Raw genomic sequence first — 15,194 nt, 5'->3', positions numbered from 1 at the left:
GACACACAGATGAGTGCAACAACAAACACATCTCTCAACTGAAGACTCGGGGTGACAAAAAAAGCATTACCTTATTTCTTATCAGTGTACCTTCAACTCTTTCTCCTGGAAAATGACTGAACTGCCACAGGTCTCCCATACTAATAACTGAACTTACAATCATTTGAAAATTTCATATAGAGGGGCGCCTGAGTGGCTCAGTCGGTTAAGCGTCTGACTCCGGCTCAGGTCATGATCTCATGGTTCGTGAGTTCTAGGCCCACACTGGGCTCTATGCTGACAGCTGGGAGCCTGGAGCCTGGTTCAGATTCTGTGTGTGTGTCTCTCTCTCTGCCCCTCCCCCATGCTCACTCTCACTCTCGCTCTCTTTCGCTCTCTCAAAACTGAATAAACATCAAAAAGAAAATTTCATATAGAAATCTGCTAGCCATATAACGTATACTAATTAGACAATCGTTGACAAAATCAGAATCAGTTTTTGAAAACACATTGATTTTCCTGAAAAGTATTAACTTCTTTTCAAAGATGCAGAAAAAAAGATTTCCCTATGTTTGAATAGAAGTTTCTCCTCTGCTTTATGGAAACATTCTAAATTAGTAAAAAATCCAATTATTTTGGGATTTTTCTTCCTCCTACCTATAAGTACACAAGTAATACTTTTTTCTAAAATAATCTGTCAGGGCGCCTGGGTGGCTGAGTTGGTTGGGCATCTGACTCATTTTTGGCTCAGGTGATGATGTCTCAGGTTCGTGGGTTCAAGCCGTAGGTAGGGTTCTGCACTGGCAGAGCAGAGCCTGCTTGGGATTGGATTCTCTGTCTGTCTGTCTGTCTGTCTCTCTCTCTCTCTCTCTGCCCCTCCTCTGCTTGCACACACACTCTCTCTCTCTCTCTCAAAATAAATAAACTTAAAAAAAAAATACAACAAATAATCCACCCCACACATCTTACAATAACTTTTAGACACTGAAAGACTTAGTTTGACAATTTCTCTACAAGTTTAAGTCTCCTATGATAAATTCAATTTTCTTTCAGAGGGCAATAAAATTTGGTACAACTAGAATACTAAACAGAAATTCTATTTCAGTGCAAAATAATCAAAAGTACAGACATAAAGCAAAAATGCTCTGTAGCAACAAGTCTTTCAACCTCATTTTGAATGAAAGTTGACCTACTTGAAGACAGAATTATAAAGAATCCTCTCTACACAATGCTGTAGATGTGTTCATTCATCACTCTTACTTTCAAAATTCAGAGCACACATCAGTTTCCCAAAGTGTAACCCAGGTTCACTCCACCTTTATTTGCTGACCCTCACTCACTGTTTTCTAACGAACTGTGAAATTAAATTCAACTTCATGAACAACTTATGAATCTTAAGCAACAAACTTTATAATTTATAAAAATGCAAGTAATAAAAATCCATATAGCAATTTACATAAAGCAAAAGCAACATGCACACAGAGCACAGTTTCATAAACTATTTCTTAAATGAAAGTTATATAAGAAGAGGAAGAACAGCCTATTACACACAAAATGGGGTTACTAGAGTAATATGAGCAGTTAGATTAGTGGCTGAGGAATCCCAGACAGTGATGGCTGCTAACTGTTGTCCTGGGTTGCAAAAGCATTAAACAGAAAGAAAATCAACCCTCTGAATAATGGGCACATTTTTTAGAAATATGAAATAAATTCAGTGACCAGGTCATACGACTATACAAAGTATATGGGGCAAACATCTGAATATTTACTTTCCGTTATACCCATATTTAATGACACTTCTAGATGACAAGAAATGAAAGAACTCATGTGCAGGAGTGAACAATGGAGGAAAAAAATCTCTGATTTACCAAAAATCATTCATTTCTTGTTTAAAAAGTGCAAATAGGCTATATTAAAAATCCCCAAGTGTCAAAAAAAAAAAAAAAATCACCCAGTGTCAAAATTCATTTTTTTCTATTTTTAATTCTGAAAACTGACATTTCAGGATGATGAAAGCCAAAGACTTGAAGAATATGATATCATATTCTTGTTGATATTATTCTATTAAATGTAAGATGGATTAATTTTAAGAAACTAACAATTCTTGGGGCGCCTGGGTGGCTCAGTCGGTTAAGCGTCCAACTTCAGCTCAGGTAGTGATCATAGTTCATGAGTTCAAGTCCCACACTGAGCTCTGTGCTGACAGCTCAGAGCCTGGAGCCTGCCTCAGATTCTGTGTCTCCCTCTCTCTGCCCCTACCCTGCTTGCAATCTGTCTCTCTCTCTCAAAAATAAACATTTAAAAAAATTAAAAAGAAATCAACAGTTCGTAACAAATCAGCTCATGGAAGTTTAAAAATGAAATCCGGAGCGCCTGGGTGGCGCAGTCAGTTGAGCGTCCGACTTCAGCCAGGTCACGATCTCGCGGTCCGTGAGTTCGAGCCCCGCGTCGGGCTCTGGGCTGATGGCTCAGAGCCTGGAGCCTGTTTCCAATTCTGTGTCTCCCTCTCTCTCTGCCCCTCCCCCGTTCATGCTCTGTCTCTCTCTGTCCCAAAAATAAATAAACGTTGAAAAAAAAAAAAATTAAAAATGAAATCCCATTCTGTAAAATGTGTAAAATAAAGTACCTATTCATGTTCACTAACTTGCTGAGCTCCTCCTCATTTTCATTAAAAAAATGGCACTAAAATACTGCTCTCTTGGCCTAAACACTCTTTCCCTCCCTGTCTTGGCTATTTTGTCTCACTCCCATTCAACCTTCAAGAGAAAGTATTAGCTTCACCTGTTCTAGCATCATCTCCTGACATTATCACCACTTGGACAACATGGGTGCCCCATAAACCTCCATGCATGCTTATCTCCATCAGACACTTAGCATAATGAAGGGAAATGGTCTCCTCTTATTCTCCCCAACAGACTATCAGCAACTAGAGAGTAGCAGCCTATCCTAATGCTCTCTGCATTCCCAGTGTCCAACACAGTGCCCCCACCCCTACCCCACAGGATAGTGATTATACCTACTCTTTTTGTGGGGACTTTTTGCATGATTAAATGAAACTACATCTATAAAGTGCTCATCCAGAGTCTGGTACATGGTAATGCTGAATCAATTTGTGTGAGTGTGTGTACAGATAGATAATAGAAGTTTACTAGGTGAATAGAACTTAATTAAACCCAATTGTTTTAAATAAGCTTGACTAAATAAAAAGAAACTTTATTTTATAAAATAAAGGTATCTTAGCTCACTTGATAAAACATTATTAACAATATTGGGGGGGGGGCGCCTGGGTGGCTCAGTTGGTTAAACGTCCGACTTCAGCTCAGGTCATGATCTCGCAGTCTGTGAGTTCGAGCCCCGCATTGGGCTCTGTGCTGACAGCTCAGAGCCTGGAGCCTATTTCGGATTCTGTGTCTCCCTCTCTCTCTGACCCTCCCCCATTCATGCTCTCTCTCTGTCTCAAAAATAAATAAATGTTAAAAAAAAAAAAAAAACCCAAAAAAAAACAATATTGGGGAAATAGTAACTGTGTATTTCCCACTTTACTGACAGAAACTACTAAGTTATTATTTTATTATTTAGAACTTTGAACAAAGGACAGAGCTACATAATCCAAATACTGACTACTTATAACAAATGGCACACCCAGATTCCCAAGAAAAGTTACTAAAATATAATCAAAGTATACTGTTGGTGGCATGATCTCAATTAATTATGAAAAGTAGGTCTAGATAAAGCTAGAACTTACTCATAAACCATAACTAATTGGTGCAATTTTTAAAAATTGCATTAGTATCAGTAAACATAAAGAGAAAGGCTTTCCCAAATTATTCAAAACCATATTGCAAAACACTGAACAGAAACAAAAGCCAAAAAAAAAAAAAAAAAAAAAAAAAATATATATATATATATATATATATATATATATATATATATACTAAATTTAAGGAGAGCCTGAATATGAGAAATTCTCTTTACCTATAGGCAATCGATTCTTCTTATTTGCTGGAGTGGTTGCTGGAGACAGCTGAGGAGTATTATAGGGAGTCATTTCTAAACTGCTACTTTTTCCTGGCTTTGCCTGGGGCAGGTTTGCCAATAAATTGTCAAGAGCCATCCTATCTTCTCTTAGTTGATCTCCAGACATTACACTCTTCATAAAATTCACCTGGCAAAAGTAAAAGGACATTAGCTAGTGAGATCAATTTTTCAAATACAATATATATTTCTCACACAATGTACTCATTTATGACTCTGCCCATGCTTAGATAAATGACTTTTGAGAAAATCCTATTAAAGAATAAAGCCATTACCAGAGTAATAAGCTGACTGTAGGTTATATAAACCACAGTTCTGCTCAATCCTTCCAGAAGATTAACGGAGGACATTGGAGGGGTCTCCACTGCGCGGCCCCCAATCACAACATCAAGGAAAGCAGCAACACAGCTCTGTTAAACAGGGAAAAATCAAAGTGAAATATTTCCCCTTTAAAATAAGGGAACAAAATGTCTAATCAAGGGGGACAAGCATGCAAAAAGTTATTCTTGAAAATTATATTAAACCCAACATTGAAACAAATTAAACTCTTCATGAATTAATACAGAATTGTCTACACAAAATTCTGGTAAGTGAAACAAACATGACACAGAACAGTGCACACTACACCACTTGTGAAAAGGGAGGGATGGGGTGACTAGGAAAATATATGTAAGAGTTTGCTTGTTTACATATAGACCTCTTGAAGAAAACATAAAAGACTGAGAACATCAAGAACCTTTTGGGGAGGAAGGGTGCCTGGGTGGCTCGGCTCAGTTGGTTAGGCATCCGAGTCTTGATTCTGGCTCAGGTCATGATCTCACAAGTTCATGAGACTGAGCCCCGCATCCAGCTCTGCACTGGCAGCATGGAGCCTGCTTGGGATCCTCTCTCTCCTCTCCCTCTGCCCCTACTGCACACATGCACGTGCTTTCTCCTTCTCTCTCAAAATAAATAAATAAACATTAAAAAATAAAAAAAGAAGAATCTTTTGGGGAGGAAATAAAGGCTAGAAATCAGAGGTGGAAGGAGAATTTGACTATATAACCTCTGAATTTTAAACAAAGTAGAATGTATAGCCTACTTGACTATGATTAATTAAAATCTAATTTAATTAAAGTGAACAATGCCATAAAACATACTTATGAAATACACTTAAAACTATACAATTATCTCTTGTTTGCTTTAGTAACTTATTAAAAAAACATTTTAGTTTTTATTTTTGAGAGAGAACGTGAGCAGAGGAAGGGCAGAGAGAGAAAGGGACAGAGGATCCAAAGTGGGCCCTCCACTGATAGCAGAGAATCCAACATGGGGCTCTAACTCATGAACTGTGAGATTATGACCTGAGTCAAAGTCAGATGCTTAACCAATTGAGCCACCCAGGCACCCAACTTTAGTGACTTTTTAAAAAATTAAACTATTTATTTACTTAAACATTTTCAATTTTTTTAAAGTAATCTCTACACCCAACATGGGGCTTGAACTCACAACCCTGAGATTGAGTTACATGCTCTACCCACTAAGCCAGCCAGATGCCTTAAATTAAACTTTTTAAAATAATAGCTCTTTGGCTCTCTTATGGCATCTCCTCAACACTTCATTAATTGAGAATAAGTAATCTCTAGTGACATCATCATTTTTAAACTTTTTGTATTTTAGACAGAGAAAGAGAGAGTGTGTGTGCACATACACAAGAGCAGGAGAGAGGGGCAGAGGGAGAGAAGGAGAGAATCTCAAGCAGGCTCCACGCTCAGCATGAGCTACCCAGGTGCCCTGTGACATCTTCCTTTAAATATTGCTCATCCAGGGTGCCTGGGTGGCTCAGTCAGTCGAGTGTCCAACTCTTGATTTCAGCTCAGGTCATGATCCCAGGGTCATGGAATTGAGCCCTGCATCAGGCTCCTCCCTGAGCGTGGAGCCTGCTTGAGATTGCATTCCCTCCCTTCCCCACCCTCCTTCCCACCTCTCTCTCCCACTCACACGTGCGCATGCTCTCTCTTTCTAAAATGAAAAAAATGAATGCTGCCGATCCAATATTGTATCCTTCTATGGCTATACCAAGGGTAACTGAAATGAATATTTAATTTATACACCACCGAAAGACAATAAAGACAGTAGTTAAGTTCACTAATACTCTGGCAAAATTGTCTATAAATAGTATTTCACACGAGACAGTATTCATTCTTACTTTGTCAAATTTTCCAAGGCTGCTCTTTGTCCGGGGGTCTCCCTCTTCAGAGCCAGTCATTGCCAATTGCTGCAAAAGGCGGCCAACCTGCAACCCAAAGCAGTGGCAGGGAGACACAGGCTATAGATACTTACAGATTCTTCTCTATGAAAGCACTTCCATTCTAGTCTAAACATCTGTTTCATAGTAATATTCACACAATCTGACCAAGCATGCAAAAGAGGGTCCCAAATAAAACCTGTATCTTCTCTACATCAGCTTTTACTATATTTAGATTAAGAGTTATAGACAATAAACAGAAAATTTTGCTTTATACATTATACTGACAATATGAAATAAAAATGCAACACCTTTGTTTCTGATATTATACTTTTCATACATTTAGAAATCTTAAAATTCATTTGCAAAAATTCAAACTACTTCAAGTTAATATGAAGTACTTTTCCCTTATATAGTTCATAAAATACTCAAGGTAGAATTTTTTTTTCTAGATTTAAAAATCCTACACAACATAGCTGCTTGGAAGGTAAATATTAATTCACAGAGCAAGTTTCTTACTGGTAAGAGAGAACTGTTAATCTACTCTCTTTAAAGACACTTTGGAGAAAACTAATATCATATAGCATTATCTTAATATCTGGGACAATTCCCCTTTTTGCTCATTTTGAAAATAAGTGACTCAATCTTTATTGGAACGACAAAAATAAAAACTACAACTACACTATCTTAGAATAAATTTAGTGTTTCACAGATAATAAAAATTTTTTAATTTTATTTTGGGGATTCTTTATAGTTAATTGCTAAACATACCAATATAATAGAACTAACCATGAAAAAAAAGCTTATCATTTAAAAATAAAATCATCCAAAGATATAATCTATTCCAAATAAACTCAGTCTCTTCTTCACAGTATTTCTGTGGGATAGGATATGATTAAAAGATTCTCTTAAGAAATAACATGATTTCAGGGGCGCCTGAGTGGCTCAGTCGGTTAAGCGTCTGACTTCAGCTCAGGTCACGATCTCGCGGTCTGTGAGTTCGAGCCCCGTGTCAGGCTCTGGGCTGATGGCTCAGAGCCTGGAGCCTGTTTCCGATTCTGTGTCTCCCTCTCTCTCTGCCCCTGCCCCGTTCATGCTCTGTCTCTCTCTGTCTCAAAAATAAACGTTAAAAAAAAAATTTAAAAAAAAAAGAAGTAACATGATTTCAGTAGTTCAGATGATTGGCGGGGGGGGGGGGGGGTAAGGAACGCTAATACACACACAGAACTCCTCTTTCTAAAACTCTTAGGTCCTGAAGAGTTTCAGATTTCAAAATTTGTAATTTTTGAAAGGCTGATCAGTGCATAGATGTAACACAGCCAGTATTAAGGGTGGCATTCTGTAATCAAATGTATTAATATTTCTGCAGCAAAACAGGAATATTCATTAGCAGCAAATGGAATAACGATGATAAACAGCCTCATGTGAGTTCAAGTTAAGTTCTGCTACTAAACAATGTATAGAAAATGATGTATAGGGGCGCCTGGGTGGTTCAGTCGGTTAAGCGTCCGACTTCGGCTCAGGTCACGATCTCGCGGTCTGTGAGTTCAAGCCCCACGTCGGGCTCTGACTGCTCAGAGCCTGGAGCCTGTTTCAGATTCTGTCTCCCTCTCTCTCTCTGACCCTCCCCCGTTCATGCTCTGTCTCTCTCTGTCTCAAAAATAAATAAACATTAAAAAAAAAAAAAGAAAATGATATATAAAGATTTTCAATCATGCTAGGTTTTGAAATCATGGGAAAGGGACGGTGGCCCTGTTCTAGACAATCTAACCAACTATACGTTCAAATCTGAGGACTCTATTTAAAAACTAACACAAAATATTTTATGACTAAAATATTTGACAATATTTTTAAATCCCAATATAATAACTGCTTCCATGTCTTAAGAAGAAAACATTTAAGGCAGTTTGAGGCAAAGGAATGGTAAAAATATATAAATATTATCATCGTATTTTCTATTCCCATCTACCTAATGAAATGATTTTCAACTGAATGCCACACTAATAATAATAGCAAAAGCATACCTGCATCAGATTAAATCTTGCCACCTCATTAATAGGAGCATCAGAAATTATTCCATACTGTTCTGGATTGACAACTGCAGGACAGATGAAGCAGGCCAAAAGGAGATCAGTACACATTGCCCTGACTTCCCCGACTTCCAGTCTATCTACACAGGAGAGGGTTTTGTACATCTGTGACACAATCCACCTCAAACTATGTGGAAAGCAGTATGTGTTCTGTTTGAGATAACCAATGAATTTGTTCACCAAAGCCACCAGTTTGGCTTCATTGGAATCCACCATCTCTTGAACCTTTTGCCTGAATCTATCTGAGCCTTTCTCTCCAAAGAGTTTTTCCTGTTGAGATGGGGAGAACCTCTCGATTAGCTTGTTTGGATCTGTTTCCAGGTGATCTTCATCTTCAACAAGTAGTTGCATGATTGGCTCATGTAAAGTAGCTGTGAGAAAAAGTTTGGCAGAAAACAGTCCTTCAGAAAAAAGTTTAAATAAGATGCTGAAGGCACAAGTTCCTCTCCTCAAAAGTCGCCTGGGGTTGTCACTTTCTTTAAGTTCAAATTCAATCAAGTATCTCAAAACCTGAAGGAGGTAGCTTTCATCTTCTTGCATAATGCAGTTGCCATAGAGGGAGGTAAAAACTGTGTAAATAACACTTTGTGTGTTCTCCTGATTAAGTTTCTCCCCAGCAACCAAAGAGGAGGCAATAAGACGAGGATTTTCCCTTAACCGACTCAAGAATTCTCCATAAGCAGTCTCCTGAAATCCTAATTGCTTATATCCATCAACAAACTGTGTATCTTCCAAAATCTTGGCATGCTGGCAACATTCAGCAGGGGAAGCTTCAGCACTAAAAAATGAGCAGACAAGCAAAACAACAAAATCAACAACAATAATATAACACATATACTCCATTGAAACTCCACTGAAACTCCACTACAACTCCACTGAAACGTAGACTGATTATAGTCCCAGCAATGAGATCACTCCAAAGTGCTCAAATCTTTCAGCCCACCAGCATCTCAATGTGTAAAGAAAGGCAAAACCAAAAGTACCAAGGGCGACAAATTCCTCATATTAAATCAGGTCCAATGAAAAGTATCAAAAAAATAACCATTATTCTGATTTCTTTTTTTAATTATATTTCTATTTTTTACATTTATTTATTTTTGAGAGACAGAGTGAAACAGCGCAAGCAGGGGAGGGGCAGAGAGAGAAGGAGACACAGAATCCGAAGTAGGCTGCAGGCTCTGAGCTGTCAGCACAGAGCCCAACGCGGGGCTCGAACCCACAAACCGTGAGATCAACACATGAGCCAAAGTCAGATGCTCAAACAACTGAGCCACCCAGGCGCCCCACCATTATTCTGATTTCTACCATCAAAGATTGGTCCTATTTTTTTTCAATGTCACATAAATGGAATCATACAGTATGTACTTTTCTGTGTCTCACTTTTCTCAACGTTATACCTCAGCACCACTCTTCTTACAGTTAAAAACTGCTTCTTAAAACAATAGAACAATAAGGTATTAACACAGTGAAAAACATTTCTAAACGAAGAAGTAGACAAATAGTATCAAAACATGGAAATGTATACAGTTGGCCCTTGAACAATGCGGGCATCAGGGGCACTGACCCCAGGTGCAATGGAAAATCCACATAAAACTTCTGACTCCTCAAACACTTAACTACTAATAGCCTACTGTTGACCAGAAGAAAGCCTTACAGATAACATAAAGTCGATTAACACATATTTTGTATGTTATATGTATTATATACTGTATTCTTACAATAAAGTAAGCTAGAGAAAAGAAAATGTCATAAGAAAATCATAAGGAAGAGAAAAATACATTTATAGTACTTTACTCTAAAAAATCCACATATAAGTGGACCCGCCCAGGTCAAACCTATTTGTTGTTCAAGAGCCAACTATATGTTAAATAATATTAGGAAAAAAGGGCGTGTCTGGCTAGCTCAGTCAGTGGAACACGCAACTCTTCATCTCAGGGTTATGAGTTCAAGCCCCACGTTGGGTGTAGAGATTACTTAAAAACTGGGTCACTCGCCTGGATGGCTCAGTCGGTTAAGTGTCCCTTGATTTCAGCTCAGGTCATAATTTCACAGGTTCTGGAGATCAAGCCCCTTGGGCTCTGAGCTCCTTGGGATTCTCTCTCTCTCCCTCTTTGCCTCTCCCCTGCCTGCACGCACAAGCACGCACGCTCTCTCTCTCTCTCTCTCAAAATAAATAAATTTACAAAAAAATTTTTTTCATCTCTAAAATAACAACAGTAATATTAGGAAAGCAGAGAGGTGCCTAGCTTCCTCACTTGGTAGAGCATGAAACTCTTGATCTCAGGTCATGAGTTCAAGCCCCATGATGGGTATGGAGCCTACTTAAAAAAATGAAAAAAAGTAGAACATAAGATAATTTACTCTCAGCAACAATAAAATGTTACATATATAAAGAGACAAAATTAATTGATGTGGTATAAAATATTAACACTAAAGGTGTAATTCTCTGTAACAGTGCTTAATTAATAGACAAAAACTCACCTTAATGTTGATCCAAACTGTCTGAAACCATGCACTTTGTAGGAGATAGATTATTTACAGTTACCAGTGAGCACAGAACTACAGTGGTTCATAAAACTTTTTCTTTACCTGGTTATGATAAGCCGGTCCAAATTAATTCTCTGTTGCTTAGCAATCCATGCTGTCCGATACAACTTTTCAGCCGTCTTAAGTACATCTGCATTTAGCCTCTGAATGAGCTGTTTCTCAGAGTTTACATATAAGCGTTCCTGCTTGAGGTGATGGGCCAGAGTATGAATATCCAGCTTCACCATCTTCAAATGCAGGGCAGGTACAAAGGCTAATCACTAAGAGGAAAAAGACAAATTTAAAAATTTGATGTCACTTAAATTGTTTTCCAAAATCAAAAGGGGTAGGAGAATACATTAAGAATTAGGCTACATTTAGGGGTGCCTGGATGGCTCAGTCAGTTAAGTGTCTGACTTCGGCTCAGGTCATGATCTCACAATTTATGAGTTCAAGCCCCGCATCAGGCTCTCTGCTGTCAGCACGGAGCCTGCCTTCGATCCTCTGTCTCCCTCTCTGTCTGCCCCCTCCTCCACTTGCACTCTCTCTCTCACGCACTCAAAAATAAAATTAACAAAAAACAAAAGAACGAGGCTACATTTAGTACTATGATTAACTCTGATTTTAAAATAATCTATAGGGGCGCCTGGGTGGCGCAGTCGGTTAAGCGTCTGACTTCAGCCAGGTCACGATCTCGCGCTCCGTGAGTTCGAGCCCCGCGTCAGGCTCTGGGCTGATGGCCCAGAGCCTGGAGCCTGTTCCCGATTCTGTGTCTCCCTCTCTCTCTGCCCCTCCCCCGTTCATGCTCTGTCTCTCTCTGTCCCAAAAATAAATAAACGTTGAAAAAAAAATTAAAAAAAAAATAATAATAATCTATATATTTATTGCAGAAGCATTACAGGTTCAGTAGAGAAACACTGATGGGGCGCCTGGGTGGCTCGGTCGGTCAAGCATCCGACTTCAGCTCAGGTCATGATCTCACGGTCTGTGAGTTCGAGCCTCGCGTCAGGCTCTGTGCTGACAGCTCAGAGCCTGGAGCCTGTTTCAGATTCTGTGTCTCCCTCTCTTTCTGCCCCTCCCCTGTTCATGCTCTTGTCTCTCTCTGTCTCAAAAATAAATAAACGTTAAAAAAAATTAAAAAAAAAAAAAAAGAAACACTGGTAAATACAGATAAGCAAAAAGGAAAGTTCCTAATAAGGCCACTGCTCAGAGACATCCTCAGTAAAAACCTTGTGTATTTCCTTCAAATCTAGTGTCTATTTATTAGCACTAGAATTTCCTTGACTGCTCCTTTTTACATTGCAATCAACCTAACCTGTTGACTTTTTTTATTATTATTTTTTGACTCTATCTTTAAAATTTTTTTTTTTTCAACGCTTTTTATTTATTTTTGGGACAGAGAGAGACAGAGCATGAACGGGGGAGGGGCAGAGAGAGAGGGAGACACAGAATCGGAAACAGGCTCCAGGCTCTGAGTCATCAGCCCAGAGCCTGACGCGGGGCTCGAACTCACGGACCGCGAGATCGTGACCTGGCTGAAGTCGGACGCTTAACTGACTGCGCCACCCAGGCGCCCCTGACTCTATCTTTAAAATACATCTCCAATCTGACTACTTCTCACCACCTCCTCCACCATCATCTCTCACCCAAAGGTCTATAACCACCACTTCCTGATTTCCCTGCTTCCTTTCTTGTACTACTAGAGTCCATTCTCTACCCAGCACAGAGCATCCTTTAAAAGTCAGTCAGATCACCTTATTCCCTTACTAGAAACCATCCAAAGCCTTATTTTACATTTAGAATGAAATCTGAAGGTCTACCCCCTGGCTACTTCTCCAACCTCATCTCCTACCATTCTACCCTTGCTCACACAGCTCCAGACACACTGGCTTCCTTGCTTGAACAGGCCAAGCATGCCCCTTCTTCAAAGCCCCTGCATTTGATGATCCCTCTGTCTGGAACGCTATTCCTTTAGGTATCTTTGCAAGGCTAGTACTTTCATTTAGGTCTCTCTGCTCAAATTTCTATTTAGAAAGGCCTTCTCAGATAACTCCTAAAATAGAAACCATCCCTTCCTATTCCCTTTTCCAGTCTTTTTAAAAAGTACTTGCCTCTGTCTAGCATTAAATTACAGACAGCTACTAGCATGTTCATTATGCTTAGAGTATGTATGGTTCCCCACTTAAAGGTAAGAGCCACCAGGGCCAAGGCTTGTCTGTTTTATTCACTCACAGCTGTAACTTCAGGGCTGAGGAGAGGGCCTGGTTCATAGCAAGGATTGAACAAATATTTGGAGCACCTGGATGGCTCATTCGGTTGAGCGTCCAACTCCTTTTTTTTTTTTTTTTTTAGCATCCAACTCTTTATTTTGGCTCAGATCATTATTCCAGGGTCCTGGGATCAAGCACCGCATCAGGCTCAGCACTGAGCACAGAGCCTGCTTGAGATTCTCTCTCTCTCCGTCTCCCTTCTCCCTACTCCCACTCTCACTCTAGAATTAAAAAAAAAATTTTAAAGAATTGAACAAATATTTGCCAAAGGAATAAACTCACACAATTCTTGTTTATCTAGTAGCTAAACAAATAGAAATAGCACACATATTTTAAAGCATTATTATTTAAGTTATGCATGCCCTTGAACCTAGGCCTGCCAGACCACATCTTTTTTTTAAACAGGGGAGAGTAGTGTGAATTGGGTTATGAGGTCCCTGGGCAGGGTACCTCAGCTCAGCCACTAAACTCACTCACTGGCCGCAAATCTGTCCCAACCTCCAGCTAAGGAGGCATCTGCCTCCTCCCCAAGGGTGGGGTCCAGAGCATCTCCTGCCCAGTCTGACCTCAAGCAAAGACCCAATCTCTGGGAACTCACCTCCCTGAAACTCAGGGAGGACCCTGTTGGGAACACTTTTGGCCCTAGTCTCAGACCTTCCCAGGGGACACGGGGTAGAGTGACACAAAGCACTCAGCTCATAGCCCCTCTGTGATGATGTTTTATATCAACAACAGTAATCAGTGTAGCCCCAAACCACAAATGATTTATATCAACGACACAAGTGCCTGTGGCCCATATAACACAATACAACATCGTATGTCCAGGTAGCACACTGTCAATAAGTCAGAAAAATAATTCTATTAAGAACTAGCATTATGGGGGCGCCTGGGTGGCTCAGTCAGTTGAGTGTCCGACTCTTGATTCCAGCTCCGGTCATGATCTCACAGTTCATGAGACTGAGGCCCAAGTAGGGCTCAGCACTGATAGCACAGAGCCTGCTTGGGGCTCTCTCTCTCTCCCTCTCTCTCTGCCCTCCCCCTGCTCATGCTCTCTCTCACTCTCTCTCTCGAATAATAAGTAAACTTAAAAAAAAAAGAATTAACATTACGATTGTACACTTGAAAATTACTATGACAGTATAGCTTCAATGTCCTTACCATAACTACAACAACAAAACGGTAATTATATGAGGTAAAGGAGGTGTTAATTAACCTTATTAACCTTTGCAATACGTTTGTGTATCAAATCATCACATTATGTACTTTAAACTTACACAATGTTATATGTCAATTATATCTCAATAAAGCTAGGAAAAAAATGTCCCAGCCAATCAGATTCATGAGTGACCTTAACGGATTTGGAATTGATAAAACAATACATTTGTAGTGAATTCACATTTTAACGGAGATGACAACCCAGACCTCAAAGCTCTCAATATGTTTACAGATCCAATAAAAACTGTTCACATATGGGGCGCCCGGGTGGCTCAGTCGGTTGAGCAACTGACTTCGGCTCATGTCATGATCTCGCAGTCTGGGAGTTCAGGCCCTGCATCAGGCTCTGTGCTGACAGCTCAGGGCCTGGAGCCTGCTTCGGATTCTGTGTCTCCCTCTCTCTCTGCCCCTCCCCCGCTCATGCTTGCTCGCTCGCTCTCTCTCTCTCTCTCTGTCAAAAATAAACAAACATTAAAAAAATTAAAAAAAAAACTGTTCATATATTGAAATTTTTTTTGGTGCTAAGACCAAAAAAACAGAATTAAACATTATGGTAAGCGCTAGAAATGTTTTTTAAAGCTGCCTGACAGGGGCGCCTGGGTGGCTCAGTCGGTTAGACGGCCGACTTCAGCTCAGGTCACGATCTCGCCGTCCGTGAGTTCGAGCCCCGCGTCGGGCTCTGGGCTGATGGCTCAGAGCCTGGAGCCTGCTTCCGATTCTGTGTCACCCTCTCTCTCTGACCCTCCCCCCGTTCATGCTCTGTCTCTGTCTCAAAAATAAATAAACGTTAAAAAAAAAAAAATTTAAAGCTGCCTGACATAAACAGGTTTAGCAATTAATAATTTTCATTTC

General features: G+C 39.8%; 1 protein-coding gene across 6 annotated transcripts in view; it reads right to left on the bottom strand.

Annotated features, from left to right (window-relative positions):
* GAPVD1 (GTPase activating protein and VPS9 domains 1) overlaps nt 1-15,194 on the bottom strand; it is a 76,953-nt gene that overhangs the window by 36,414 nt on the left and 25,345 nt on the right. For all 6 annotated transcript variants that reach the window (XM_047069530.1, XM_047069520.1, XM_047069497.1 and 3 more), the window contains exons 2-6: nt 10,921-11,138; nt 8,266-9,109; nt 6,203-6,289; nt 4,290-4,424; nt 3,955-4,144 (exon numbers count right to left, since the gene is read on the bottom strand). In XM_047069530.1, coding sequence (XP_046925486.1) covers nt 3,955-4,144; nt 4,290-4,424; nt 6,203-6,289; nt 8,266-9,109; nt 10,921-11,105 — 1,441 coding nt within the window. In that variant the 5' untranslated portion in view covers nt 11,106-11,138. The remainder of the gene's footprint in view (nt 1-3,954; nt 4,145-4,289; nt 4,425-6,202; nt 6,290-8,265; nt 9,110-10,920; nt 11,139-15,194) is intronic.

Source organism: Lynx rufus, unplaced genomic scaffold, assembly GCF_022079265.1.
Source record: "Lynx rufus isolate CCGP_SWC_20201006 ecotype Redwood Valley unplaced genomic scaffold, mLynRuf1.p SCAF_10, whole genome shotgun sequence".
Lineage (NCBI taxonomy): Eukaryota > Metazoa > Chordata > Mammalia > Carnivora > Felidae > Lynx > Lynx rufus.
Note: the sequence above shows the minus strand (reverse complement) of the source record. Positions and strands in the feature narration are given on the sequence as shown.